The 27481-nt window shown below is 39.6% G+C and overlaps 2 protein-coding genes across 3 annotated transcripts in view; both read right to left on the bottom strand.

Moving 5' to 3' along the window:
• celf3a (cugbp, Elav-like family member 3a) overlaps positions 1-6445 on the bottom strand; it is a 27286-nt gene extending 20841 nt beyond the window's left edge. The window contains exons 1-3 of the mRNA XM_067612653.1: positions 4115-6445; positions 3124-3276; positions 880-962 (exon numbers count right to left, since the gene is read on the bottom strand). Coding sequence (XP_067468754.1) covers positions 880-962; positions 3124-3268 — 228 coding nt within the window. The 5' untranslated portion in view covers positions 3269-3276; positions 4115-6445. The remainder of the gene's footprint in view (positions 1-879; positions 963-3123; positions 3277-4114) is intronic.
• A 192-nt stretch (positions 6446-6637) lies between these two features.
• rprd2a (regulation of nuclear pre-mRNA domain containing 2a) lies at positions 6638-26841 on the bottom strand. 2 transcript variants are annotated; one of them, XR_010931670.1, is made up of 12 exons: positions 26374-26841; positions 18699-18828; positions 18258-18409; positions 18030-18082; positions 17703-17829; positions 17410-17585; positions 16358-16700; positions 14645-14845; positions 13028-13216; positions 10821-12906; positions 7671-7862; positions 6638-7448 (listed from the first exon to the last, which is right to left on the bottom strand). XR_010931670.1 is itself a non-coding variant. In XM_067612652.1 (10 exons), the coding sequence occupies exons 1-10, from the start codon at positions 26528-26530 to the stop codon at positions 11171-11173; spliced, it is 3264 nt and encodes a 1087-aa protein (XP_067468753.1). In that variant the 5' UTR covers positions 26531-26841; the 3' UTR covers positions 10116-11170. The 2 variants fall into 2 exon arrangements, 1 of the variants encoding a protein (XP_067468753.1); XM_067612652.1 differs by lacking the exons at positions 6638-7448; positions 7671-7862 and having other exon boundaries at positions 10116-12906.
• Positions 26842-27481: the final 640 nt, after the last annotated feature.

Consider the following 27481-nt stretch of genomic DNA (forward strand, 5'->3'; position numbering starts at 1 on the left):
TTGATTATCTTCCGGTTGTGGACAAAAAAAACAAACAATCTAACAATGTCAGCTGTGAGAATTAATCAAAAAATATGAAAACAATCATTTGTTGCAGCCATGTGCTTGTTCACCTGCTTCCTCTTTCTTCTCTCAAAAACTATGGCCATGAGCTGCCATTCAGTAGAGGAAGAAAAAAAAAAAAAAAAAAAAAAAAAGAAGTGAATGATGTAGATTTCAACAAAAATAACCAAAAGGAAACAGGGGTGAAGCCTTGTTAGTAAAAGAGGAAGCAGCAGCAAGTCTGGGAGCACACTCTGTCTTAGTAATTCCTTGCCTTGTCGCCTTGTCTCTCATACAGTCGGTTATTATAGAGACGCGGCTGTCATGTCATATTTAGCTCTGGAAATGTCATTTGGCAGCACACCTGCTGCCTGGCTATGCTAATAAAGCTAGGTATAACTTTGATTAGAATTCAGAGAGAGAGATGGATAGAAACAGAGGAGGGTGACGGAGAACACGGAAAGGGAGAGCGAATGGGAGAGAGACATCAGAGAGAATACGAACTGGCAAAGTCACTCCAGCAGCGAGCCTCATAGCTGTCTCTCTCGACCCGTGACATGTAGCAAGATGACTCATGCCTTAACTGGATGGATATGTCTGGATGCATCACATATGAAACATAAGAGGGAGAGCAGCCTCTGACCTTTATTGGAACATATCAGCTAAAGGGGAAGTTTGGCCCGCGTGTCAAACTCGGTTAATTTTTCTGTGTCACTCTTTGTCTATGTGTTTGTCCGTGTGGTGCGTTCACATAGCCTGGCTTTCCAGTTATTCTGCTCCCTTTACATACATACATGTGAGCCACTGAGGGCTCTGAGGAGACAACGACACACTCACCCCTGGTAGTGTCTTCTGCTCATGCAGTGCATTCTGGGCTTTGAGGGCGGACTCACGTGCACAATATGTCAGGAAGGCACATCCTAGAGACAAAGACGAGCGGTAGAAGATCAGCGAACTATAGTTTTATGTCATTTTAATGTCAAATACATATGCTACTGTATATACAGTATAATGTCACTGTTATTGTTAATCTAAGTGGCCATTTGCCCTCAATGCCTGAAGGCAGAAACATGCTGCTGGAGTTTATTGTCCTTTTTTATGAATCTGCCATTTGAACATTTGTACTTTGGTTTAATTTAACAACAGTTCCGGCTCAGCATTTGTTTAAATATGCTAAAAAATGTCTCTCGCCTCTAACCAGGCCATCATTGTTAATATGTATTTAAGGTGAACAGGTGAAACAGAGGTAAAACATAAAATAAAAACAACTCTCATTTTGTTAAATAGCACAGGAGATCTGTGGGATTATTAAATCATAATACCTGGAAACCATTCGCAGACAAGCAGTCTGAATGAGTATTTAATATCACGCTGTTCAAGCAAAATGTATGCAGTCCCACATAATAGAGAAAGGCCTTCATTAACCTTTAGGGCTCCCACAAATCATGAATATGTAAATGTATGCAGAGTAGGTGTTATAGGTGTTAGAGGACTGATACCACCTGGCCTATATGTCTCCCAAATGACTGATGGTTTCATGTGGATTTATAAAAGCCTTTGTTTTCTGTGCTCAGATTTGCATTAGAAATGACAGCGGGGATCATTGTTTAGCTTAGATCACTTTACCAGCTTTAGTCCATCTGTCAAACAGGATATTAAACATGTTGGGAGTTTTCTTCTAAAATGTGAGAAGCCTGTTCGCCATGTGACATACAGTGGTGGTAGTAGTAGTAGGTGACACTCAAATTGATTGATGGGACTACATGAAACCAATTATGTACTGACAAAACACTGGTTTTAGTCTGATTTTTGCCTTTCTTGTAATGACAATTTACCACAGTTGATTTTACGCTGAAAAAATGATATTACTCTTATAGTCTGAGATTTTTAATTTTAGAGTTTGACTGAAGTGTTATTTCATAAATGGTTTAAATTAAGTTGGCAGTGGAGGACAAATATTGAACATTTTTATTGGTTTGTTTGAGTTTATACTGTAGCATCCAAGTAGGCTTAGAGGGAAACATCCCAGAATGCACCGGGGGCGACAGACTCATATATGTAGTTTTAGTAGTTTTATGTGTTTTAAAGATTGCTGATTGATTGACTTTATTCACTACTTTGAAAAGAAAACATTCAGAAGCCAGCTTCTCATACAGATATTCTTACAAAGTTATCAAGATAAAACACAATAAAGCTAGAAAGCTTATTTCTATTATGGTCTTTAACTGGGGGAGAAGTGGGGGTGGGGGTGGGGGTGGGGGGGGGGGGGGGGGGGTACACTGAGCAGCATGCTACTGCTGGTGTTGTGTTTTATATTGTGTTCAACAATGTCTCTACTGTTTTTTTTATAGTTCCACTGTTAGCTTCCCAATCTGAGTGCTAATACATTGACTAAGTTTCAAGAGTTCATTGGAAATCCATTAATGGAGTGGGTGGCAGAAAACCATGACTCTTTCTACTGTTTTCAGTCAAAACGCTGAACTTTAAATGGCTCACGATGAACAGGCCAGAGCTTGCAAAACACGGCAATGTGAAAATACAACACTGCATTCTCATCTGTGGTCATATTTCTAATAAATAAGATTAAAATGTTTGCCCAATTCTACTAAAATGGTTGGCCTCGACTTAAACAACTGAGTTTTAGTGAGATGAATGGAATTATGTTGATTCAGCTTGAGGACATTGAGTGTGAGTCATTATCTTTTTTTAAAAAAAAGTTGAGTCATGGTTACAATTTTTTTTTTTTTTAGTGTAAGGCTACAAAACAGAATCCAAAATCCAAACTCTCCACCAACTGTGGTGATCTGATTCCTCTTTTAGATCAGTGGTGGTAAATTTTGGGTCTATGGCCTCCCAGGGGTCTTTAAAGAGGCTCCAGAGGGGCAAATGAGGAATAGTTCGACCTCACTGATATTAACTGGGATCCAAACTGGATGATATATTAATACAAAAGCCCTTGCTCTGACCACTATCTTCCCACAAGATAATAAATATGTATCAACATTGTTTTCCATATTGGGCTCCTTGTGATAAAAGCTCTACTAATGAGAGTCCTTGGCCTGATCTGGATGCCTCCCTTACCTTTGTGCATCCCTGTGTACTTGTCCTTTATCACCGTCAACTCATAGATCTTGCCAAACTGCTCAAAGATGGGCTTCAGGTCCTTCTCCTCCAGGTTTCGGGGTATCTGCCCGATGAAGAGCTTGATTGCGTCAGGCTCCTTCATTGAGAAGTCTGGGGAGGAATAATAACACACAGAGTGGAGGCGGTCAGGAGGAGCAGACAGGAGCCTGCGGGCTTAAATTCACACTGCACAGGAGGTGCAAACAGGAGGCCCGAGGATGGAGGTGCAGATGGGAGCGTTCGGTGAAATAATAGTTTCTACTCCCCTGGAGATATGGTAGTCCTAATCCTGTGGTAGATTTTAGGAGCATGTAACACATACATCACAGTAGATGACAGAAGACTATATAGATTATGGGTAAAACGCTTACTAAGTGATGTAAGACCACTACGAGCTCACTGTTGACTATCAGACACATTATAAGATCCATAAATATTATAAATTCTGTGGGATTTATTATGTGATGTTACTTTAAAAGGGTTAGAATGCAATGACACACATTTTAAACATCATTTCAAGCAGTTACGAGCATTATTTTGTGTTTTATTTGCATAAAACACTGAATAAAATACAAATAAATTACAGAACATCAAATTACAATGCCACAAATTTCATATTCTTGGCATGACATGAACGCCAGGGATTGAGAATCATGCTTCACAGCTCAAGAGATCAGATATATTGTCTTTGCCAAACATAAAAATCATTAAAAAAAATGACAAGTTATATAAATAACAGTGAACACAATCCTTCCCTAATTCGCGTCTGCATGGGCCGCCTGTATTCAATCCCCTACAGAAACATAACAGTGTGTCTGTCAACACAGCTGGAGACCTGCGCTCTCTTTGTCAAGACAGGGTGACAACAACAATGACCTGAGCATGATTTTACACATTTGAACAAATACACACAACAACAAAGAGTTAATTAAAAAAAACAACATCATACCTGTGGTGCTTGTTCGTGGCAAAGAATCGGCGTAATCAGCGGATGCCTTTCTTCTTTCCCGCCCGCTATTATTTAGTTATCAAATCTCAGTTATTCAGTTCATTTGTCTGTAAGAGCGTCTTTGAATCCTGTAACAAGTTAGGCCTGCACCCCCCCTATAACAACACAAGTAACATCCAGCGACGGTCCTTTATTCGGCATGAGCGTGTTTTTCTTGATCTGCTTGTTGTTTTTTCCCCCTTCTTCTCTTTCCTGAGAGATGCTCCGTATTTTTTTTTTCTTCAGATACAGTTAAATAAAAAAATAAACAAATCTCTCACTGGCTTTGCTGAATGAAGAGTGTTGTGATAGATGGATATTTAGGCTTCCTTCAGTAGACCGTAGGGAATTGGCAGTCTGCTTGGTTGTCCTCTCCTCTCTCTCTGTGTGTGTGTGTGCGTGTGTGTGTGTGTGTGTGAGTGTGTGTCTGTACTCCTTTGACGTCGTAAGCCGGTGTCTCCCTCCCTGTCCATCCCAGCTCCATCCCTCCCCTGGGCTGTACGAGGCGTGATGTCTGCCGCCAGGGACCGTCGCGAAACTACCAGCCCGGTGTCAGGCAGGAGGGGGAAAAAAAATGGAAAACCAGAGTATAAATCACTGTGCTTTGCTCTATTTCTTTCTTTTCAATACATCCCAGTACTTTGATCTGCTTTCTGTGTATTTAGTTGATGTTATTTTCATTCATTCTTTCCAAAAACATGGTGTATATTTTCCCCTTTGAGACTTGTCAAACAATGTTCTTGAATGTTATTTCTATTTATCACGTTAAATTAAATTTGGAGCTATTCATATCTTTCACTGAGCTATCATGTATTTATATTTCTATTAATCCATGAATGTGTCTTTTTATATTGCCTTAGAGTTATAATGCTTTTGTATGTCATATGAAAATGACTTTGAATTGCCTTGTTGTTGCTACACAAACTTGCCTTTCCTTTATGTTCAGGGAAAGATGGTAAATGTGCTGCATTTATATAGCTCCTTTCTAGTCTTCCGACCACTCAAAACGCTTTACACTACATGCCAGCACTCACCCATTCACACACACATTCATACATTGATGGCAGAGGCTGCCATGCAAGGTGCCAACCTACTCATCAGGAGGAGTTTCTAATCATTCACACACACTCACACATCGATCGCACAGTCTTCAGGAGCAATTTAGGGTTCAAAGACTTCAACATGTGGTCTGGGGGAGCCGGGGATCAAACCGCAATTCTTCCGATTAGATCCACTCTACCACTGAGCCACAGCCTCCCAAAGACCACTTTGTTAAGGTTAGAGAAACATGTGGTGTGGGTTAAAGGCGACCTTCGTCGTCATGGCTACAATAATAACCACTGGGTTAAGGTTAGGGGTTGATTATAGTTATGTTTAAAAAAAAAAAAACTCTCCCAACTCGCATTTGGGAATGTAACACACAGGAAATGAACCACAGTCTCCTGTGGCAAAGTTCACTGCCAAGTCCAGTGAATTTATTTATAGAGCAGTGGTTCTCAAAGTGGGGTCCTTGAAGGGGTTCCAGGGGGTCCCCCATCAAAAAGGGGAATAATTTTTCACTGTAATTCCATCAATAAGTAACACAATGTCAGAATGTATGACTGTTTTAGTCATGGATTTCATACATTTTCTGTAATAACACATCTAAAAGCAAAAATCTAATCAGATAGATCTAATAAATGGGGGTCCGTGGTCTAATTTGTGTCAGTTTAGGGGTCCTTGATGTGAAAAAATTGAGAACCGTTATAGAGCATATTTCCAAACAACAAATGTGTTTATGTTAGACAACAGGGAGTCAAATATTAACAAAGCCTGTTTCCCTAATAGTGACAATAATACAAGACATAAAGAGAGCAGGAGACATTTACTCTGAGGGATTTACTACATTTTTCGTTTTTCATCCTGACAGATAAAAAGCAGACGGTCCCTGACATCAAGAGATGCAAATCCGCCTTTTGTTCTCGCCGTGGAGCTGACCGTGGTCCTGAAATGGTTCCACGTAACTCGTGTCTCACATTACCAGACTTACAATATCATACATGTATTATATAATATCTGAGTGGAAAATAAATGATCTCCACGGGTGTATTCGTGTATACGGAGACGTAATTTCACAGCACACACACGCCCTATCTGAGAGCTCGGCAGCATGTAAACAATGAGCCCACATGACAGCAGGCTGCACACACCCGACATGCGCACACCGACACTTCAAAGAGTCACGATCTGGACCTGCTTGGCTTAAGCAATGACAGCAATATTAGGCCTGTAGTGTTTATTTAGCAACCCTCCAAGGCACAGATCTCTCTACGGCTTCACCATTAATTCCTTTTATTTCCAACAGCAGAATATCTCCTCGGCTTGCCTCTAATGTTAAGACTTGCCATCTGTCCCTAAATCCTATCTGCTTTCCGCCCTTCAACCCCAATATAAGCCTACAGTGCAGGCGTGGCAGAGACTTTAGTTCATCTGGCTTTGTTCAGGTACAGATGGATATACGTGTAACTGCGCTTCAGAAACGTGATTTCTGTCATTTTCACAATGGATGTCATTTTCTTTTCTTTTTTTTTTTTTATTTGTGAGTGTGACCAACGACGACATCTGGTGACGAGCTGCACACATGTAAAGCCAGTAGTGGTGATGTTTAAGTTGCTCTGTGCTCTTTTAAGTATGATTTCGTGACCTTGTCCACAGATATCTGGGGGGGATTTAAATGTGCTGTAAATTAATGGGAAACATGTTTCCAGAGGTACTGAAATGCACCACAAACAGCCTGATCCAACTCAGAAAGAGGGCAAAGGTCATCAGGGTTGTTTGCTTTGACTTAAGTGGAAAAAATGCTTCTCCATGTTTGGTGATTTTTTAAAAAATTTTCATATTAACTTAAGTATTAACTGTTTCAACATGTGTTTAGGAAGTTCTCTTACTTTTCTGGCAAACAAAACTATTTTAATACAACCGGATTGTCACAAAGTTTTTCTGAGCCCCATGAAAATAGGAGATTTTGGAGAGGCATGGTTCTCACATGACATCAAATAGCTAATTCACATGACTGGTTGTAATTAAATAAACACACAACACAACATTGTTTCATTTTGATGTGAGCAATAATCCTTTATTTCACACAAAAAATGCATTTAATTTTAACATTTTTACATATTAAGTTGCTTGTGTTAAGTGAGACTGTTGTGATGTATTTGTATGAATAATATAATATGTTTAAAAAGGTATCAAATGATCCTATCTGTACTTACTCAAGCTGGTCTGTCAACCTTTCTGCTCTCCTGCGATTCCTCTAAAACACACACACACACACACACACACACACACACACACACACACACACACACACACACACACACACACACACACACACACACACACAGAGAGAGAGAGAGAGAGAGAGAAAGAAAAACAATTTCAACATTTTCTGTTCTCCCACCCTTGTATTGATCGTTTTTGATTTCCTGCTGGTGGCAGTCTGTTCAGTTTCTGATGCATTAAACTGGAGGCTTACTGGGCTGCTGCAGCGCATGTCAGACCGTGAAGAAGAGCCATCAACTGGGAGCGGTGCAGGTTTCAAAGAGGAGAGCCACCACAGCATCAGCCTCTCTCCCCTCCTCCTCCTCTTCCTCCTCCTCTCTGCATCAGTTAACATGTGGAAAAGGTTCCCATCACATCAGAAACATCAAAGTGTGGCTCTGGATCCCTGAGGAGGAAAACAGGAGGAGGGATGAAACAGGAAATAGGTTTCATTCAAGAGGGAAAACAAATAAATATGTTGCGGGATAACATTAAAGAAAGCTTACATAATTTCTCACACAGCATAGAAGACACATAAACAATATAAAATATTGATAAATAAGGCGAACTAAAAGCTTTCGAGCGCGATAAACGACATCAACAATCTCTCGGACAAAAACGCACAGAATCTGGATGTGGAAATATCTTACATTTCACATTAAAAAAAAAAGCAGCCTAATAGAAATCAAATTGCTCCCGAGAAGATCCACTGACATCTGGCGACAGCTGGCTCACCTGAGCTGACTGTAACTGTGTACAGGAACATGTCATCTGTCTGCCTCACTGTCCACTCCTCATAAAATCCGCATAATAATTCCGCCCTACTTTATTACGCATAAAAAAACACAACGAGTAAAACTAAAATGTGCTGATTTGGCTTTTTTTGCTTCACTTTCTCTTTCAATAATTTAATCTAACATCGCATTTTGAGCTACAGGAGCTTTCTTTCTTTTTCTTTTCTTTTTTTTTAAACCTGGTTAAAATGGGGACACTTTTCCCTAAAAGTTGGCTGCAATGATAAAAAAAGGGTTTTTTTTTTATTTCATCCGGGCGGATTTAATCAGCGAGAACTTTATCCAAATTGATGTTTTTGCTAAAGCATTCAGAGCTAAAATGTGAATTGAAAACATATATTCCTGCAAGTTTGAATTCATCCATATCAATGAGACTTTGGGGGTATAAGCTTCAATTAGTACTATTTGGGTATTTAAAAAAAAGGCTTACTAAAGAACTCGAAGTAAAAAACAAACGCATTTTCGATTTTGATAAAGAAGTCTGATTGATAGATGATTATCAAAGAAAATAATTTAAATCGTGATATTTAAGGCCAAACGCCTAATTAACTACATTTGCTATTTAGCAGATGGATTAATCAAGAGTATTTTCAAGACTTGTTTTTTTTTTTTAAATGACCTAATTAATCTTAGGGATAATCACGTCGTTTTGCAAACTTGTCCTCACATTAAAACCTGAGATTAAGTGGCCCTCACAGTCTCCTCTTGGATTAAGGAGGCAGGGATGTTTCTGTGCGATGAAGGAAACAAACAGACACCTGACCACGAATCATCGACCAGCAGTTTGTTCATCACATCTCCCAACAATGAGGAGGATGTGAGAAAAGGTTTGAAGGATTTTAAGTTGAACCACAACGACAGCATTTGTGCTCAAAGTTGTCAGACTGCATGAAGGAAAAGTACAATAAATTATTTTAAAACTTCAACTCTATAATTTGTTAACTATTAAGTCCATAGGGGGAATGAATTTCACCTACAATATCAGAATCTCAGGCAAACTGAAATCACTCAACACACATATTCTGTATTGTTTACTACACTGAGTAGCCTAAAGAGACTTTTAGGGTTAGTTGAGGTAGCAGAACTGCTGTCCCTGTGAGATTTTCAAGACAACTAAGGTCTGAGAAGCCACATTAACTTATTGTTTAATTCATTAAACAAACACACTGATATTAAATAATGGGAATGTCCACACAGGTTGAGGCATGCAACCTCAGTGTGGACATTACCTATAGGTGATAAGTGTAATTTCATATCTTACAAATATATATATCTTAATTAATTCATTTTAAAAAAAAACACTCATTTATTGACAATTTATTAAAAGCAAAAACAACTTTCAATATTTTTTTTGGAGGATTTTGACTTGACCTGTTTAAACATTTTCTTTCCATTAGAAATGGTCATGTCTTCTTTGCAAGACCAGCAAGTACATAATTGGCACAAAAATGTATTTTTAAACGCACATTATTCAACTACTAGTTAGTATTTAAATATGTCATCAAGTTAGAGGAGTTTGACCCATTTCTGCCTCTGTGTGAAATGATACAGTGAGGCCAACCTATTTTAAACCTTATTGGAAACTTTGGTGGATCAAACACAGATTTATAACTTCTACAAAATTATTTCTCTAATTATTCAAATATTAAATATTGCGTTGACTCGCATGTCAATGCATAATTCTATAGAAATGCATTAAACTGGGTGTAATTTGTATTCACTTTGATCAACATTTTAATTTATCTGTTAATGACTGAAATGATCATGTTTTAGTTTCGGCACACTCAAATGTTGTTTATAGTTGATGGCTGATGGCTTCAAGCATGGGGCAACACTCCAAGGATCAGAGGAAAGAAAAAACAACACCATTTTTCAAACTCAGATTTTTATTTGTCAGTACAATAAAAACGTAACTGAAGACTGAAGAGTATCTTCATCCCCTCCAAAAAAAATGCTGCTTCTGCGACGGTGTCGGGAGGCTGAAAAAAAATATCTCTCACACCTCTCGCTCCCTTCAAGTAGACTTGTGCCGCTCTCCTTAATAAGGAACTTAACGAGACGTGGAAACTACCGCCGAAGGGATGTTACGCACTAGTGGAGAAAGCATTGCTTCACAAATATAACATTCGGAGTTGGAACAATGAAAAATAATTTCCCAATATGCTAACGTGTATAGTAGAAGGAACAGAAATTCTATAACAAACACTCCCACCCCACCCTCCCCCCCCCAAAAAAGTTAAATTTAAATTGATGTTTTACCAAAAGCTGCTGGGATATTGCTGATATGGAAGAGAAGTAGTCAAAACTGCTCACTGAAAAACTAAATGACAGCAGAAACATTGCACCAACTACATTCTTTTGTTACTCGCTTAGCAAAAATAACTATCTTCGGAATTAACTTGGAAAAAAATGAGGAACGGTCTGTGACTATTTGACATACACTTGACCGCATGCACACGCGCATACCATGCACACACTCTGACCTATATCAAACTGATGCTCAATTACATATTTAATGAAATGCTTCATACTGGAGCAAATAACACAAAAAGTGAATTATATATATCCACCTCTTATTTTCTTTAATCTTCTGTCTTCACTTTTCAGCCCAGCAGCGTTCTCAGAGCCCCCGGGTTTCTTTTACATCTCTCGGTGTTCTTCCTCAGCCTTCTAAACATCTTTTATTCTTCGCCATTTTTCGAAGATGTGGTATCTGCTTTCCGTCAGGTAGCTGTTGATTTCTTTCTTCTTCAATATAGTATAATATACTCTGATGCCCACCTCAGTCTCTGCATGTTTATGCACCCCTTTTTATATTTCAGATCTCTCTTCCAATGCCAGGATGTGGATCTCAACACAGTCCTGCTTCAGCCTTCATGACACCCACAGCGGTTTTAAGAGCTCAAAGCTATATGTTCAGTCAGTACCGTGGGGGTGGAAAAGGTCTTTTCGGGGGGAACATTGGTCCAGCGTTTCCCCTTCCTCCTTGAACTGGACGTTTGCCTCTTAACCTTGGATCGGGCCCGTGGAAGCGAGGAAATGGTGCCCGTGGTGGTCCTCTGGGGTGTGGGTGGTGTGCTGGGTGCGGAGGCCGATGTGGAGGCCGCATGCCAGGATGACGGATTTCAAGATGAGGTGGTGGTCTCCTAGGAGTGTAGTGAGGAGGAGGGGGGCTATGCTGTTGGTAGTCAGGGGCATAGTAAGCGTCTTCTGAGGGTGAGAGTGGGGGAGTGAAGCGCCCTCGATCTCGGGGGTAGTGGTGTGAAGGGCTGCCTGGCCTGTAGTATGGATCCTCTGGGTGGCCGTAAGGATCGTCTTGAAAGAAAGCGCCATCACGATGGCGCAACTCATCGTGGTACCTCTCGAGGTCTTCCTGGTAATGCAAGTCGTCTGGGTGAGGGTGTAAATCCGCAGGGTGATGCCGTTGTCGGTCAAGGTCATACGGCGGATCGCCTGGATGAAACATGGACTTGTGTTGATGGTCGTGGATCACCATCCCACTGATGACGCTGTCACCTCTGGTCCTAAGCATCTCCCCTGTGTCGGCGTTGGGTGCTTGCTGCTGCTCTGGGAGAATCATTGCACTGCTGCTTGCGGAAGTTGGGTCATCAAAGCCAAGGGGAGGGGGAGGTAACTTAGGGACAGGAGGAAGGGTGTTTCTGTAGAAACCAGAGGATGAGACGGAGCCCTGCTGGGAGGCCAACTCTTGAGGTCCCTGAGGTTGTTCTGCTTGGTACAGATAGTGTCCTGATATTTTGTTTTCTCCAGCCCCTCCAGGCATTATCACATTGTAGCCTGCGGGTTGCTGAGAGCTCCCCTCTGGGTAAGTGTCACCATACCAACCCCTTTCACTCACCCCCTGAAAACCCCCAACTGTCTGTGTACAATTGGCACTGCCTGGGGCTCTTTCTCCAGGCACAGGCCCTCCACTTTGTGCAGAAATCGGTTGGTACCGTGCAACAGGTGTTGTAATCCCATGCTCTGACATCTCCTGTTCACTATATGGGTATGGCTGGTAGAGCTTCCCATTCTGAGCCACACCCGGCTGCAAGTGGGCTTGCTGATGAGGATTGTTGGGGTTCTGCTGAGTGCTGTTCTGATAGGCAATGGGAACTGTTTTTACAGTTTCTCCAATAGATGATGGCTTTGAGCTGGAAGTGAACGGGAGCCCCACTGGCTTGTCCATGATCTCATCTTGAGTTGGGGTGCCTCCACCCTCATCCCGCACTGGGGTCCCATCCTGAGTATCTGTTCCAGGTACCGGGCTCAGGTTATCCCCTCCACCAGCTGGGTTTGCGGAGAAACCCAAGTCAAAGGTACTGAAAGCAGGGTTACCGTGCAGAAAGCTGTGGATTTTAGACTCTAAACTCTTAGAGGACAAGGAGGGTTCTGTCTCTGTTGTCAAATCCATGTCTCTATGGAGAGCTTGTACCAGAGCAGAGGCTGGGTTGGTAGTCTGAGGGGGAGCTTGGGAGCTTGTGGTCTGCCTTACAGTGGAGCTGGGTGAAGAAGGCACAGGTGGAACAGAGGAGAGAGACAGGCTCTGAGAAGGTACTGCGGATGCAGATGTGGATGCAGAAGAGGGAGGAATCTTGCCTGTACTTGAAGAGTCTGAAGAGACATTTGTAGTTGAGCTGCTCAGAAGAGAATTGATGCCTGAGTGAAGAAAACGGAAATACAGAAATACATTTTAAGCAATGTATGATATAAAATAGATATATAATCTAAAATATTAAGTTGTTGTTGTCAATCTAAACAAATGACTCTTTATTCTCACCCTCAAGGCTGCCTTGGCTTTGGCCTTGGACTTTGGACAGAGCACCAAGGAGCTCTGCAGGACTCACGTCCACCTTGGAAAGGATGTTGACCAGAGAACTGGCATCTTGAGAGGCTACAGAGGCAGCAGGCTTGGTCTTCACTGAGGAGCCAGTGAGGGCAACTGCAGAAGGATTCTCCACTAATGGCCCTGCATGTCAGAGAGGGACATTTACTTTAATTATGAATCCCCACAAGTTATCATTTAGATGTTAGGATTTAAAACAGTGATAGCACTTGGAAGTTTCAAAGAAAATAGGGTTAACTTTTTTTTTTTTTTGGTAGGGTAAGATGAGTCAAATTCAGTCTCATCCAGTTCATTCCGGTTCTGTTCCCACCACACGTTACATTTGCAATGTTGGTTAATTAAAAAAAGTTAATTTTAGATTTGTTTTTTTAGCCACATAGTCAGTAAAACTCTAGGGATTGCAACATCGGTTGGTCCACCACTTTGGTCAAGACTGAAATATCTGGATGGATTGCTATGATATTCTGTACAGACATAAATGGTACCCAGAGGATAAATCCTGCTTATTTTGGTAATCCCCTAACTTTTTGTCTCGTGCCACAATGACGTTGACATTTGTGGTTTTGAGTGGAATGTCTCAACAACTACTGGCATTTGATAGACGTTCCTGTTTTCCTAAGGATGAATTGTAGTAACTTTGGAAATCCCTTAACGTTTAATGTAGTCCCATCATCAGGTCAAATTTTTTATCATTTAAGAATTTATTAACAAATACCTGCAAAACTACTTCCCATGAGCACTTGCTTGTGTTTAGTGCCAATTAGCAAATGTTAGCATGCTAATTTAAGAACATGGTAAATACTATACATACAAACATCAGCATGTTAACATTGTCATTTTGAACATGCTAGCACGTTGACATTAGCAAGTTCAAACACAGCCTCACTGAGCCGTTAGTGTGGCTGGTTTCTTGGTACACGCCATAATAAATACAGTCCATAATGCTGTTGCACCTTTATACAAGTTATTTTATTTTTAAAGAATAAAGTATTATGACATCAGAGAAGTGCATGAAGGCATTCTGTGTAATGCCACGGACACACTACATGACTTACAAAGTCGTCAGATCACTGTACTGTTCACACTACACAACTTTCTGTCTTGTAATCAGGAATCTTGAAGTCGTGGTTTAGACAGTACACGACTTATTGCCAGTCACAACACTTTTCACACCACAGGATTTGGACTCCCCAACAGGTCTAGATATTTAGCCTGCTTGATATCTTTCCAGCATCTGCGAGGCATCGGCAAGCTCTCGGATCGCATCTTTGAACAGTTCACACATAGCAATCGAGCACTGATTTGCGAGCCCTGATTTACCTCTAATCTGGGGCTTTTGTCAGCAATCTCCAAAAACTGTCAGTGAGTGGAAAATCAGGGCTAAAATCGTGTAGTGTGAACTCGACACAAGACGTCTCTATGAACATGGCTGTGAGGTAAAGACACCGGAACGAGTGCAACATCAGAACAGTTCAGGTTTTTGTTAAGTTTTATTATGATCTCATAACTTCCAGCAGGTTTTACGATGTCAGAGTAGACACCAGCACTCACCTGGGTTCTTTATGACCGAATTTAAACTGTTGAGGATGGAGCCAATTTTACTCAGGTCAACACCTTCCACACCCGCTGCAGGAGCTGCTTCAGGGGTCGTGGCCTGTGGGACTGGGTGCTCTGTTGCTACTGATGGCTCAGTGTTTGCAGAGACTGGAATGGAGACCTGTGTGTTGGCGGGGCGTTCAACCTGCTCCTCGACTGAGGAAGAAAATATGGCAATGAGAACAGTGTTTGGATGTTTTCATATAAGCAATCATATGTTATTAGAATAGACAACTGTTATTTTACATTTGTTGTCAGGCAACACAAATAACTACTTTTGAAGATCTTTATAAGCCCAGAGACATCACTGCTGATAAATGAATGGAAAATAATCTTAAAGGGGATGTATCATGCACATTTACAGGTCTATATTTATATTATGGAATATTTATATACTGGAATATCTTTTCATGATTTACAGCTAAAAAAACTTCTTATTTTATCTTATATTGGCTTTTTATGCAGCCCCTCTGTTCAGCCTCTTTCTGAAATAGGTTGTTTTAGCTCCCGTCTTTTTATGGCTCCCTTCCCAATGAGCCCTCTCTGTTCTGATTGGACAGCTAGTGGAAGCTGCCCCTCGGCAGACTTCTGGTAATTTCGGAGGCTACGTACACAAATAGCGGCAGGATTTCGCTCCTTTTTCTCATTCTTGTCTCAAAATGGAAACTTCCCAACTACATCCGTACATGTTCAAGCCGGAATCTGATTGGAAACATGCAAGTAGACAACACAAACAACCTTCACAACGAAGGCTACAGAACGGACGGCTGTTTGTGGGCATGAGCAAACAATCTGACGTCATCACAAGGAGCAAGTAGAGGTAACTTTGCAAACAGAGTGTTCAGAGCAGGCTGAAGCCCTGGATTTTAACTTGCAGGGAGGATTTTTACATACGTTCACATCAAGTACTGGGACTTTGACCACGTTTAACATCGACATCTGACATCATAAGTATAAAAATAATTGCAAAAAGCAAAAAGCTATTACTGTTTGATATTGAACTCATATTCATATTATGACTTGGGCATGAAAAACAAATAAACTTTTGTGGTATTCAACAATACACAAGAAACAGTTCACCAGAGCACACCCATATAAATTACAAACAAACTCCATCCACTGATGAGGAGCAATAGATACGGTTGAAAGTCCCAGAAAAAGCTAGTAAGTTAATCTTGAGTTAATTTTGTCAAAATATAAATCATTTTTACATGTGATTATTGTGAGCAAGTCAAAGGTGCAAAAACAAATTTAAGCACAATAAACAGTTGCACTCCCGGCAATAATAACAACAGTGTTGTATGTATGGCAAACTGTGCCAATAGAAAGTAAACTGGACAAAAAAAAAAACCCTGACACATTTATGGCAGCCTGTAGTTGTTAAAATGTACCTAATTTTGGTTGGATGGCTCTACGGGTGGTGAAAAGTGTTGCAGGGAAACTGGCTGGAACCCAGATTTGAAGAGAAATGCTTTGATTTTCTTCACTAATATGTGGAGGTTGTGATAACGATTGATTCAGTAACTTGCCTCTGTAGTGTTCCTCGTTTTTTATTACGTGAGCACATTTTCATCATAACTCTGCTACAGAAAACCAGGAAGAATAATCATAAATATCTTTAAGAAGCTCTCAGCCATTAAGTCATTTTTCAACGGCACACTGGCTCACCTATAATGCCCCCACTGTCCATTTCTTCGTCGGAGAGCTCCATGTCCTCCACCTCACGATTATCATTCTCCCCAAGCGTCACGGTGTGTTTGGGGGATCCTCCAGGTGAGGACAGAGGGCTCGGAGCCGGTGGCTCCGCTTCATCATCCATCGCGGAGCCATCAAGATCTGGATCAGGGCTGGTCAATCCTAGACCGTGGAAAGGGGACTCGGAGCCCGTTGGAGACGGTGCGTCTGCAGAGGGCGAAGGAATGGGTGACTCATCCAGGTCTGGTAAGGTGGCCTTCAGGCTGTCCAGCTTGCGCTTCAGGTGGGACACCCGGTTAGCAAATGTTTGGTAGGCCTTGAGGGGAAAGGTAATAAGAGGATCAATAAATTAACAGAACAATAAAAAATACAATCTGCCAACAGCTTTTATAGCCAGCTTACAATTCCCACCAACCCATTCTAATTAATTGTGAGTGCAATATTTATGTCTGTATATTTGTTACATCATGTATGACAACTTTCCTGTAATTTTTTAAAGTTGTCATGTTTGTGTGTCATCTACTGTATGTAAACCATAGATTATTTTCATTTTTTTAACTTACTTGTCCACTGAGACATTTTACACTTGAACTTTGCACATTACATCACATCTTAAATTTAATTTATGTCCATACTGCCAGTTTGTCAACACACATCATTCTCATGTTTGTTCTGGATGTATCCACGGGTCCAAAGTGATTATCTGCATGTTAAGGCCAATTAGAATGACTGCAAACAGAGCCTGAACAATTTTTTGCCAGGTTAGACTAACAACCAAAGCTTGCATAATTTAATATCAATCAGTGTGTTTCATGTTTAAGTATGTAGCACAGTAAACAAACCTATAGTAGCAAAGGTTTTATTCAAGTTAGAACCATCAAAAACTAAAGAACTAGACTAAAGATTCAGGCAAGTTCTTGATGAATTGCAGAATTACTGAATGAATATAATGTCGTCAAAAGCTGCAAAAACTAAAACTCATATAACACACCAAATGGCTGACTACAAACCCATCTGTCACTTACATTAGCAACAATCTTGACCTCCTTGTACTGCGTCTCATAGAAGATATCTGCGTTGCATAAAGCCTCCAGGAGAGGAGGTCCTGTTTTGCTTTTTTTGTCGAAGAATTTAACAAACTCCTGTAGCTGTGCGCTTCCTTCCTCAAAGTCCCTTGAAAACTTCTTTCCTCCTGCCTTATCTGTAAGAATCAAGAATGTAAGGATTATTATTTTAGAGGGTTTGTTAGAAAGAGAAAAAGACAATAATGATAACCATGTGTTGGAGTTGCTTAGATGAAGATGATTCAATCAGGCACCTTTGAGTTTCTTGAGGGCTTCAGAACTGCAGATGTCAACCCTCATAGCTGTCAACTGTTTTTCTCTCAGGTCCACCTCCTCCAGAGATCTCTTGTACTTGGTCAGATGGTCTATTAATGCCTGGGGCTGAAGCAGAGGAAGCACCAACCAATATTTGAGTGAAGGGGGAAAAGGACAATGTCAAACAACATTTTTTTTTAACACTGTAGCAGCACTGTGTTGACATAAAAATAGGTGTTTTGTATAAACTGAATGAACTAAAAATGACAAAATATACAAAAATTTGATTAGCAATATTTGTAAAATAATAAAATTTTCTTGCTTACCACAAACTCAGCAACAATCTTGGACCGGAGATCTGCTTTGCACTCAACTGGAGCTTTAGAAAATAAAAATAAAAATTAGAGATCACACCGAATAACAACAGAATTTGCATAACAGTCAGACAATTTAAAAAAAGGGTTACATAAGAATAAAACAGGCTAATACAACAACATACTGTAACAAATAAAGCTCAAATAAAGGCAAACACTGTGTATGAAATGTGAACGTACTTTTTTGCTCCACAGGTGTCTCAGGAGGAGACTCTTCTTTGACTAAGCTGCTTCTGAGCTCAGCAATAAGTGCCCCTGAATATACACTCCTTTCCTCCCAGATGGACAGTATCCTCTCCACTGATTTTATCACCTTGGCGTCACCTTCATAGCTGGTCGAGTGAGAGAGAAGACAGAAAGTGAGACCGGAGATTTATGCTTTTGGTGCAGTGACAGTTGTTTGATTTATTTGTGAGACATTTATTTGAATGAATTAAAAAAAAAAAAAAACCAGCAAGGACAAATGAAGGAAGAGAGAGAGGGAAAACAAGGCAATACACAAACAACAAAGCTTTTAATATACATTACATCAGGACTGTCTTGACATAATAGAATAATAAGGACAGTGATTTTTGATGGAGGTGACCCCTCTATTAAACCACATCCCTATAAACTACTTACTTGACCTGCACGAAGGCCTCAGGGAGCACCTCAGCAAACGCAGTGCGGTAAACAATGGCATTTTTCCTTTTACAGTTCTGAATGACATCGTTGGCGAGGTAAAACAGGTTGAGTCTGTGTGCGGCATCAGCTGTTAGAGGAAAGAGAGAAAATAATATCAGTTTGACTGGAAATGCAGAGGTTCTGATCTAAGAGGAGTTAGGTCCAAATATCTTGAATACAGGCTCAATCAGAAAGGGATCATGATGAGAAACATCCATATTTGTCAATTAAAAACAGTATATCACTTTAGATGGTTTTCAAACATTGCAACTGTTACTATGCACTTATTTTAATCAGTGGCCTCTTTCACACATAGTTCCCGGTAAATTACTGGGATAACCTCTCAGGCACCGCTATTGATTTTCACTATTCACACAAGGAGCTACATTCAGGAACGTTTCCGTCTTGTGCCTTTTCACACATGCCATGGCAATGCCAGAATAGATGGGGCAAAGGACAGTCCAGCAGATGGCGGACATGCAACATTTATGGATGCCAAACGCCATAAAACTCAACAAACGAAGTAAACGTCTCTTATTATTTTATGGGACATGGTGGGCGAGGAGTTATTTTTGACTGGTGCTAATGGTCTTGTAATGTATTTAATATTCAACAAGTTTGCGAGACACGAAATTGTTTGCAGACAAAAGAACTTGTGTTGCTTGTTAGTTATCAAATCACCCACATAAGCATAAGCAAACCGTAAACAAGTCGCAGATTCAAGTACATCATCAGCGCAAAGCGTCTTTCGTCAGGCAGACGTAACCCTTTACGTGTTTGTCCCGGCAATGTTACTGCCTCATTCACATCACAGCCGTACTGGCATTTTCCCTGAAATGTTACCAAGGTGGGATATTATATCCCTCATTCACACGTGACCCCATGCAGGAAATGTTCCTGATCAACTGCATGTGTGAAAGGGGATAGTGATAAATGTATTGATTATTTTTAAGATTAATCAATTAATCATTTGCTCTAAAAAATTCAAAATGACAAACATCCATCATTGATGACTAGATCCTTAAAACTGCTAACTTTGTCTGTTCATGTTGTACTGACATCAAATGAGCTGTTAAACTTAACATTTAAAGTTTGCTTGATAAATTATTATAACGATCAATTACGAAAATTCTGATTTTACTGAATTTACTTGTTTCAATGAAAACAACAAATGACAAATACATAGTTTAGTGATAGTTTAGCTCTTAATCAATTGACTTGTTTCATCAATAATCATCAGAGAGCCAAAGTGTTGATTAGGGCCAAGAAACAGCAATTAAACATGAAAGTCAACGACTACACCATATTTTATCACCCTATGTGACATAAAATTACACCATAATCAAACTTCCAGCTGCCATTTGCATTGTTAAAAATGACGTGCAGGGTGCTAAACGACCATCCTGTAGCTTCAGCAAAATGAGATAAAAGACTGTTGTTGTTGACTCAAGTTTTGAAAATTCAATTTTACAGCATTAACAACACATAACGTCGTTTCTCTGGTGTTTTTTGTGAGGAAAACAGAGCTTTCAAGAAGGAAAGTGAATTAACAGCCTATTACACACACACAGTGCTGGGTGTCGTTCAAAATTGTTTGATACTGGTGCCAATTCATTACCTACAAATAAATGGTACAAATCACAACTTTTACACACACAGTTTTGTTTAAATTTACTAAAAGAAACCTCACTTCTTAACTGAGTAATGCAATTATCTCATCAAAGAATAAGTAAACAACAACACTAAGAATTGTACAAAGCATTCTGTGCCAACTTATTCTACCTGGCAGTTTTTCAAAATGTGGTGTCATGGACACAGTTTTGTCTGTACTGAAGAAAAGATGCCTCTGGAGACTAATTATCTTGTTTAAAATCAGTTAAAAACACCTGGATTCAACTCACAGCCATTTAAATTAAATTCAAGAGAACAAAAACATCGAGTATTCTACTGCCGCAACCGGTCTCACTCAAATCTTCAGGAGTTACAACTCTGTGACTGTAACAGGATGAACAAAAAACCTATGTCTCCTTTTTAAGGGTTACAACTGGGTCAACCATAAAAAAAAAAACCTTAAAGGCACTCATGCACTCATACTGTCAGCCAGTTGGATTTAAGTGTTCACTAAAATAACATCACCAGAAAAATGCTCACATCAGTGCTGAAACAATCCATTTCGATAAACCGAAAAAATGAGCAAAAACCAGTTTGATAATCAATTAATTATTTAAGTCATTTAACAAGCAAGAAATGCCAGAAACATTCTCTGGTTGCAGCCTCTATAATGTGAAAATTTGCAGCTTTTCTCAGTTTTATATGATGTGAATATTCGGGTTTTGGACAAAACAAGCAATTTGAAGATATCACAAGGTCTGGGAAATTGTGACATGCATTTTTTAAAACTATTTTCTCATATTTTAGCAACTGTGCAATTCATACATTAATTGATAAAAAATAACTAGCAGATTTATCATGAATGAAAATAATCGTTAGTTGCTGCCCTTGCAAGACAAACGAGAGGGGTCTGCCTGCAGGTCTCCTCTGTGGGGACGCTTCCGGTGCAGGCTTCGCTCTCAGGGCAGCTCCACTGTCAGGGCAGGAAATAACACTTTTTCCCCCACCCCACCCACATTAGCAACCATAGAAGAAGATGCAACACATGCCCACAGCTGTTTTCAAGATCCAGTCATAGCAGTGACTGTGACTTGTCTGGTTTAAAGATATTTAATGTGGAAATTCATATTTAGCTGTTTTAATAGTAGCTACATCAAAGAAATGTTACAAACGTAGTGTAACGAACTGTTGCTGTGAGTTGCGCTCTATGTGACTTTCCGTAGTTGGTCCTCTGTGTATTCAGTTGCTGTGCTGCATCATTATCAGCAGAGAGTTAGCGGTAGGCTAAGTGATATTGTGACTCAGCTTTTAGTCCTGGGAGACACTGCCTACCTCTACCTGAGCAGCATGTGTGCATCACTGAACTGCTGCAGCGTCCACACAGACAGCATTACTGCTGCTGCGCTGCCAGCCCTATCTTTCTACACGGAGTTTGACTCTAATGCCCATAAATAATAAAACATTTCATATCATTTCATTATAAATTAATTTATATTTAGTTTAGACAGAAAAAGGTTAAGAAGCGTGTGCTTAATGCATGGTGGGGTGTGGTTGGGGTTACCTCGGTGTCAGCTGCTTACACTCCTCACACAGGATGGGTTTTTATTATTGATTTTATTCATTATTCTACCAGTTAAACCCCCACTGTCACCGCTCAAAATTAAGAAAATCCCTCCATGACGACACCAATTTCCCCAAACGAGCTAAAAACACACTCCGACAAACAAACCTCCAAACTATCTGTCAGGAGGGAAACTGACAACAAATAAGGAAAATAACAACACTAAATCATTGTCTGGAAGCGGGTAAAACAACAGGCAGGAGTCCCGGTTTGAAGTAATATCACAGAGAGCATGCAGGAGTCGAGAAAAGAAGATCCGTGTGTCACCGGCTCTGCATCCACAGTGGTGACACGATATCTTCTTCTTGTCTGTGACATATTCTACAGATATAGACATTGAAACTATGGTGACAGATGTAATTGCTGGAATGATGTTAACATGACTATCAATAGATCATTTTCACTGTCTATTTTTGCTGAGAACCACGCACATCACGTGGAAAGAACAGGTGGGACGCCGAATCTCCAGATGACGTGCTGCTGCAGCTGCGCGTGGGGCTTTGTGGCTGCTCTAATCTCTTAACATGGGCCCCAAAATAAAAAAGCTAGAGGTTTTGAGACGCACATGTGCCGCTCACGTAGGCAGCATGTCCCAGGACTAACTCTGACTCTGTCTTCTCTCACACGCTCAGTATCTTACGCGTAGTATTTACAGAAAATGAGAAATTTTATGCGAAAACTGGTAGTTATTTATTCAGTATAACTATTGACAAGATACTTAAAATACATTGTTTCGAGTTACATACAGAGATGCTTTTATTTTAAAGTTTCAAGGAAGTAATCCGCCCTCTGCTTTGTGGCAGCTTTAGTGATTATATTTGTGTCCTTTGATGACTAAAATGTTCAGTTTGAGCGACACCAGCTCTGGTCATTACTTAAAGCTTCCTCTACACAACAGTGACTAGCAAACTGGCATCCAAAACATCAGATAGTCAGAATGCTTTGCTCTGTACTAGTTGTCTTATGTAAATCTAAACTACAGCATGTCATCTAGTCAGGATATCTATTACTCTAACAGTGACATTAGCTCATTAAGTCAAATTCAAACACACAAAGCAAACTTTTCCTATATTAATATAAAACTCGTTTTGGTGGATTTCTCATATATCAATAGATGTATGTAGGGTAGAGTCTTAAAAGGATGTAAATACAATCAAAACCAACTGTCAGCTTTTCATAATAAATTCACCTGATCACAGTTAAATAGTCTGTCTGCAAAGAGAAATGATGACTCAGACATTGCGAATAAAAGGAGAACAGTGCATGTGTCTGTGTCTGAGAAAACTGAAGAGAGGCTTCAAGCAATGAGAAGTGTTTGATGAATCAATGAGCTGCTATATTTGTTTGTGAATCAATCAATAAACATATATATTGACAGTGTTATCACTATGTGCCACATTGACAGAATAAATCAATACATTTAATATTTTAATAATACTGCTACGTTGATAGCCTACAATTATTGAATCTATATGTATTGTTGCATAAGCATTCAATCACTTTACATGGTATGTTGACAGATATATATCACTACATTTTAAGAATTCATGAGATACTATAATGCTACTGTGTAGGCAGAATTATTCAATTTATATCATTGACAAAATCATGTTAAAAAGCAACATGTATTTGCTGTGACAGCAGATAGTTCTGTGATCTTCTTTCCTGACGGAGGTATCGTCTTGTGCGTTTTGTTTTAATTTGGTGGCGTTTCCTGTCCTGACAGCAGAGCCTGCATCACAAGCGTCCTCACAGAGGAGCCCTGCAGGCAGACTGCTTTGAGACAAACTGACAATTACATTTACGTAATGTATGACACTAATATTAGAGTTTAAATGTGTGATTCATACAGCAGTAAAAAAAACAAGCCTTACTTTGAACTGTTCTTAGTCAAATTTGGATTTTATGTAACTGCGACACAATGTCTGAGGACATTCACAACCCGCTGATGAAAGAGAGAAGAAGCAGGCAATAGTGAGCCATAATGAAAAACTGAATAATAAATGAATAATAAAAACAATGTTGCCAAACAACAGTCAACCTTGACATAAAAGTCCATGAAAAATCTCTCATCTCATGCCACAATGAATGTGAATAATAAAAAATTGCCTTTGAATGTCAAAAACAGAAACAAGTCAAATACACAAACTTATTTGCATCCCACAGAGAAATATTGTAGAACTTTAGTTACATTTTGTTTTGTGTTTATCAAATTACTACAGGTGAGAGAACATTTCCAGCATTAATTACAATATGTGCACATGTTGAGAACTGAATGGGAAATGGAAATTACATTACCAGTTAATCAGTTTCTCATTTATTTCATTTCATTGGAAACAAACACCTGCTTCTATAGGAGAAACCAGACAAATCACCATTTTTTCAAAAATAAGGACCTCCCCAAGCTGGAATAATAGCTTATGCAATAAATGAACAATAAACTTTTCTAGAAACAATCAAACGTAGTTGTCTGTTCAGTGTGTCTTGACTGCTATTGCAAGCAGCTGTACATGAATGGAAAAGGACGACTACTAAAACCATGAGCTCACAGTCTTTTCCATGTTGACATCTACATTATCTTTCTGTCAAATGAAAGATAGGAGATGGACAAGGTTCCAGTGAAAATAATTTACATATCAACGTAAACGTGTCAGTATTATCAATACATTTGAATAAATGCAAAATCCAAACAGATCTGTGGGGTTGGTTATCATGGCCGACTCATTTCAGAACAAACAGATATATCTTTCACCATATTTATTAATTTAGTGTCAAAGACTATTGCCTATCAACATTTCGAATGAAATTAAATGTTGAACAGAGAGATTTATACTTTAGTCCCAAACTGGACCAGACCGGTGACACACTTTATGGCAAATTTACAGAAAACTCAGTGTCCTAGTCACATATTGTACGATCTTGTAGCAAAGGCTCCAACTATGTGTTACAGAGTAAATATATTAATTCAATCTTATAAATACAGATCACGCATCTAAGTCCGACATAAAGACATGGAGTGTTTCAAAAGACGACACCATAATGTAGCTGTGGACTGAGGAGTACAAGGTGATGTGTTAATGTTTATAAATTTACATGCTGACTGCAGTGGGATGGCACGCCTTGCTGCCTCGCTCAGCAAAAGACCAGCGACAAACTGTGTGATGAGCGCACAAAGCCAAACAGAAGCAAAAACACAGCCAGTCATTGCCTCAAGACCTCAACGGAAACAATGCATGGAAATGTCATAAAAGGGGCTGAGTAAAGCTGTATATTGATATCATCTTCTATCGTCATCTTCAGAGAAATTTTAGACATTTCCTTCTGTTAAACCAGAATTCAATTTTCTAACTAATCACACTAAAACCACCAAAGCACCAACAGTCACACAAAAATTCTGTTATACTTTACATCCCAGATCTGCCATAGTTTCTACGCACCTGTCACATAACCATGCAGGTATTTTGAATTTTGCTAGCAACTGCAAATTCTCTCTTTATTATCAACTGTTGTATCTTTTAACCACTCTGTGAAATGATACAATAGTGAGGCAAGCAGGTAAGCAGTGAATAGATCAACCAACAGTCTGCAAACATTTTATTACAACTGTTTAGTGTTTAACCAGCTGAATCATTGAGTGTCACAGGTTAAGACTCATGCAACACACAAGTGTAGTTATTTATCAACCTGCAATTAAAGATGCAAAAGTATGAATGAAGTGATGAAAGTGTTGATATCTTTACATGTAAACTTAAAACCTACCTCTTTATACTGGTATTTCATTAAGATAGATTATGGCCATGATTTAGTCTGTTTCATCAGTTATTGTATTGTACTACTCATATTTTAAAATGTTGTATCCTTGTATCCATTTTATTTGTCATTGTCATTTCTGTTTTAAAAAAGCTTTTTTAGTGTGCTTTACTCTCAAATGGTTTTTACTGTTTACATTTGTTCTGTTATATTATTAACTTGTCAGTCATCTGTAAAGCAGTTTGAAATGCACTCACCTGTTTGAAAGGTGTTACACAAATACAGTTTGGTTGACTGTGTTTTACTTATAAAAACAAACAAGGGAGTATGAGTTTTGCTACATTAGCCTTAGAAAGTGTTATATCTTTGACCTTTTTTTAATTTTATCTCTATTCAACGAGGTTTTCTGTTAACTAAAGCTATATAGTATTAGTTAAATGTCAGCTACCTACTTCGCTTTAAACCAACCCCCAGTAAACTGGGACATCTCTCGGTTGGCGGTAACTTAGACAATCTCTCGGTTAGTGGTTGCACCTTCAACAGTTAAATATAATTTCATACTTATTTTAGCCATCGTAAGGACCACGATCGTTGAGTTAACCCCCCACGTCACCCACTGAAGCAGCAAGCTGGAAAAGCAAAGCTACTTACATTTCTTCAAGCACTTGGACCAGTGTCGCACGATCAGGCTGTGGTATTTCTTGTTGTCGATGCACCACGTTGACAGTCCTTGAATCGACTCCATCGTGTTTGTCACATTTTGAAACTTCCTGTCTAACGTCGACTCCATAGAGCCGCCAGCTGCCATGTCTGGAGGAGCTCGCGCTGCTCTGTACCATTCCAAACACCAACTGAAAATTAGCCGCGGCTAGCACGTAGCTTAGCCTGCTCAGCTTGACGTAACGCAGACATAGTCGCATTCAGCTGCCATTGTAATGTTACAAAAGCGTAAATTTTGAGTAAGCTGCTTCCAATCACTTCCTGCGTTTAGAAATGACCCACCGCGAGCTTCTGTATTAATGCTAATCGTTTGTATCATTGAATATTTAATGCTAAAACTTAGCGCCTAGCGACATCCTGGAGGTCTGTTTACCCGCTGCTGCTGCTGCTGGAGTGAAGGACACTTCCGCAAACACGACCCGATTATGGCGCCACCTAGTGCCGCGGAAGCTTCATTGACATCCAATTTACCCGGTAAAATAAGTGTTGGAAAGATTTAGGCTATATATGTTTCCCTTTTTTACAACACAAAAAACAAAAACCAACAAATAATGATGACAAAGTTGAACGAAATAAAATAAACAAACTGCCAGCTCACAGATAAAGTGCACATGTCAATGTGTACAATGACTGAAATGTTCACAAGTTGATTGAGGGTTAGAAGGTCGAGGAAGAAGGCCCAAGATGAAGGCTAGAAAACTAAAATCCTGGATCAATCAAAGCACAATACAGTACAGTCAGAATCATCTTTATTGGCCAAGTGTGTTTACACATACAAGGAATTTGACTCTGGTTTAGTGGCTCTCAATGCACTTATACAAAATAACAACACAACAATCTTCAGAAAGATACACAAGGTCAAGGAATGACTATATAGCCCATACAGGTGAAACTGAAACTGTTTCTGTGGACTGTAAACAGGATACATATAGTGCAAAGAAGTGAAGAGTGAAAGGAGTACTGAGATAAATATTAAATAGTAAAAAAATGACATGTTACATAATAGGTGGTTATGTACAGTGTATACAGTCTGTTCAGA

Source organism: Thunnus thynnus, chromosome 15, assembly GCF_963924715.1.
Source record: "Thunnus thynnus chromosome 15, fThuThy2.1, whole genome shotgun sequence".
In the NCBI taxonomy this organism is placed as follows: Eukaryota; Metazoa; Chordata; class Actinopteri; order Scombriformes; family Scombridae; genus Thunnus; species Thunnus thynnus.

Coding starts and splice junctions, on each gene's coding strand:
- rprd2a (XM_067612652.1), bottom strand. CDS start 26,530: ATGGCAGCTGGCGGCTCTATGGAGTCGACGTTAGACAGGAAGTTTCAA. Junction 18,829..26,373: donor GTCCAAGTGCTTGAAGAAAT/GTAAGTAGCTTT, acceptor TTCCTCTAACAG/CTGATGCCGCACACAGACTC. Junction 13,217..14,644: donor TTCGGTCATAAAGAACCCAG/GTGAGTGCTGGT, acceptor TCTGACATGCAG/GGCCATTAGTGGAGAATCCT.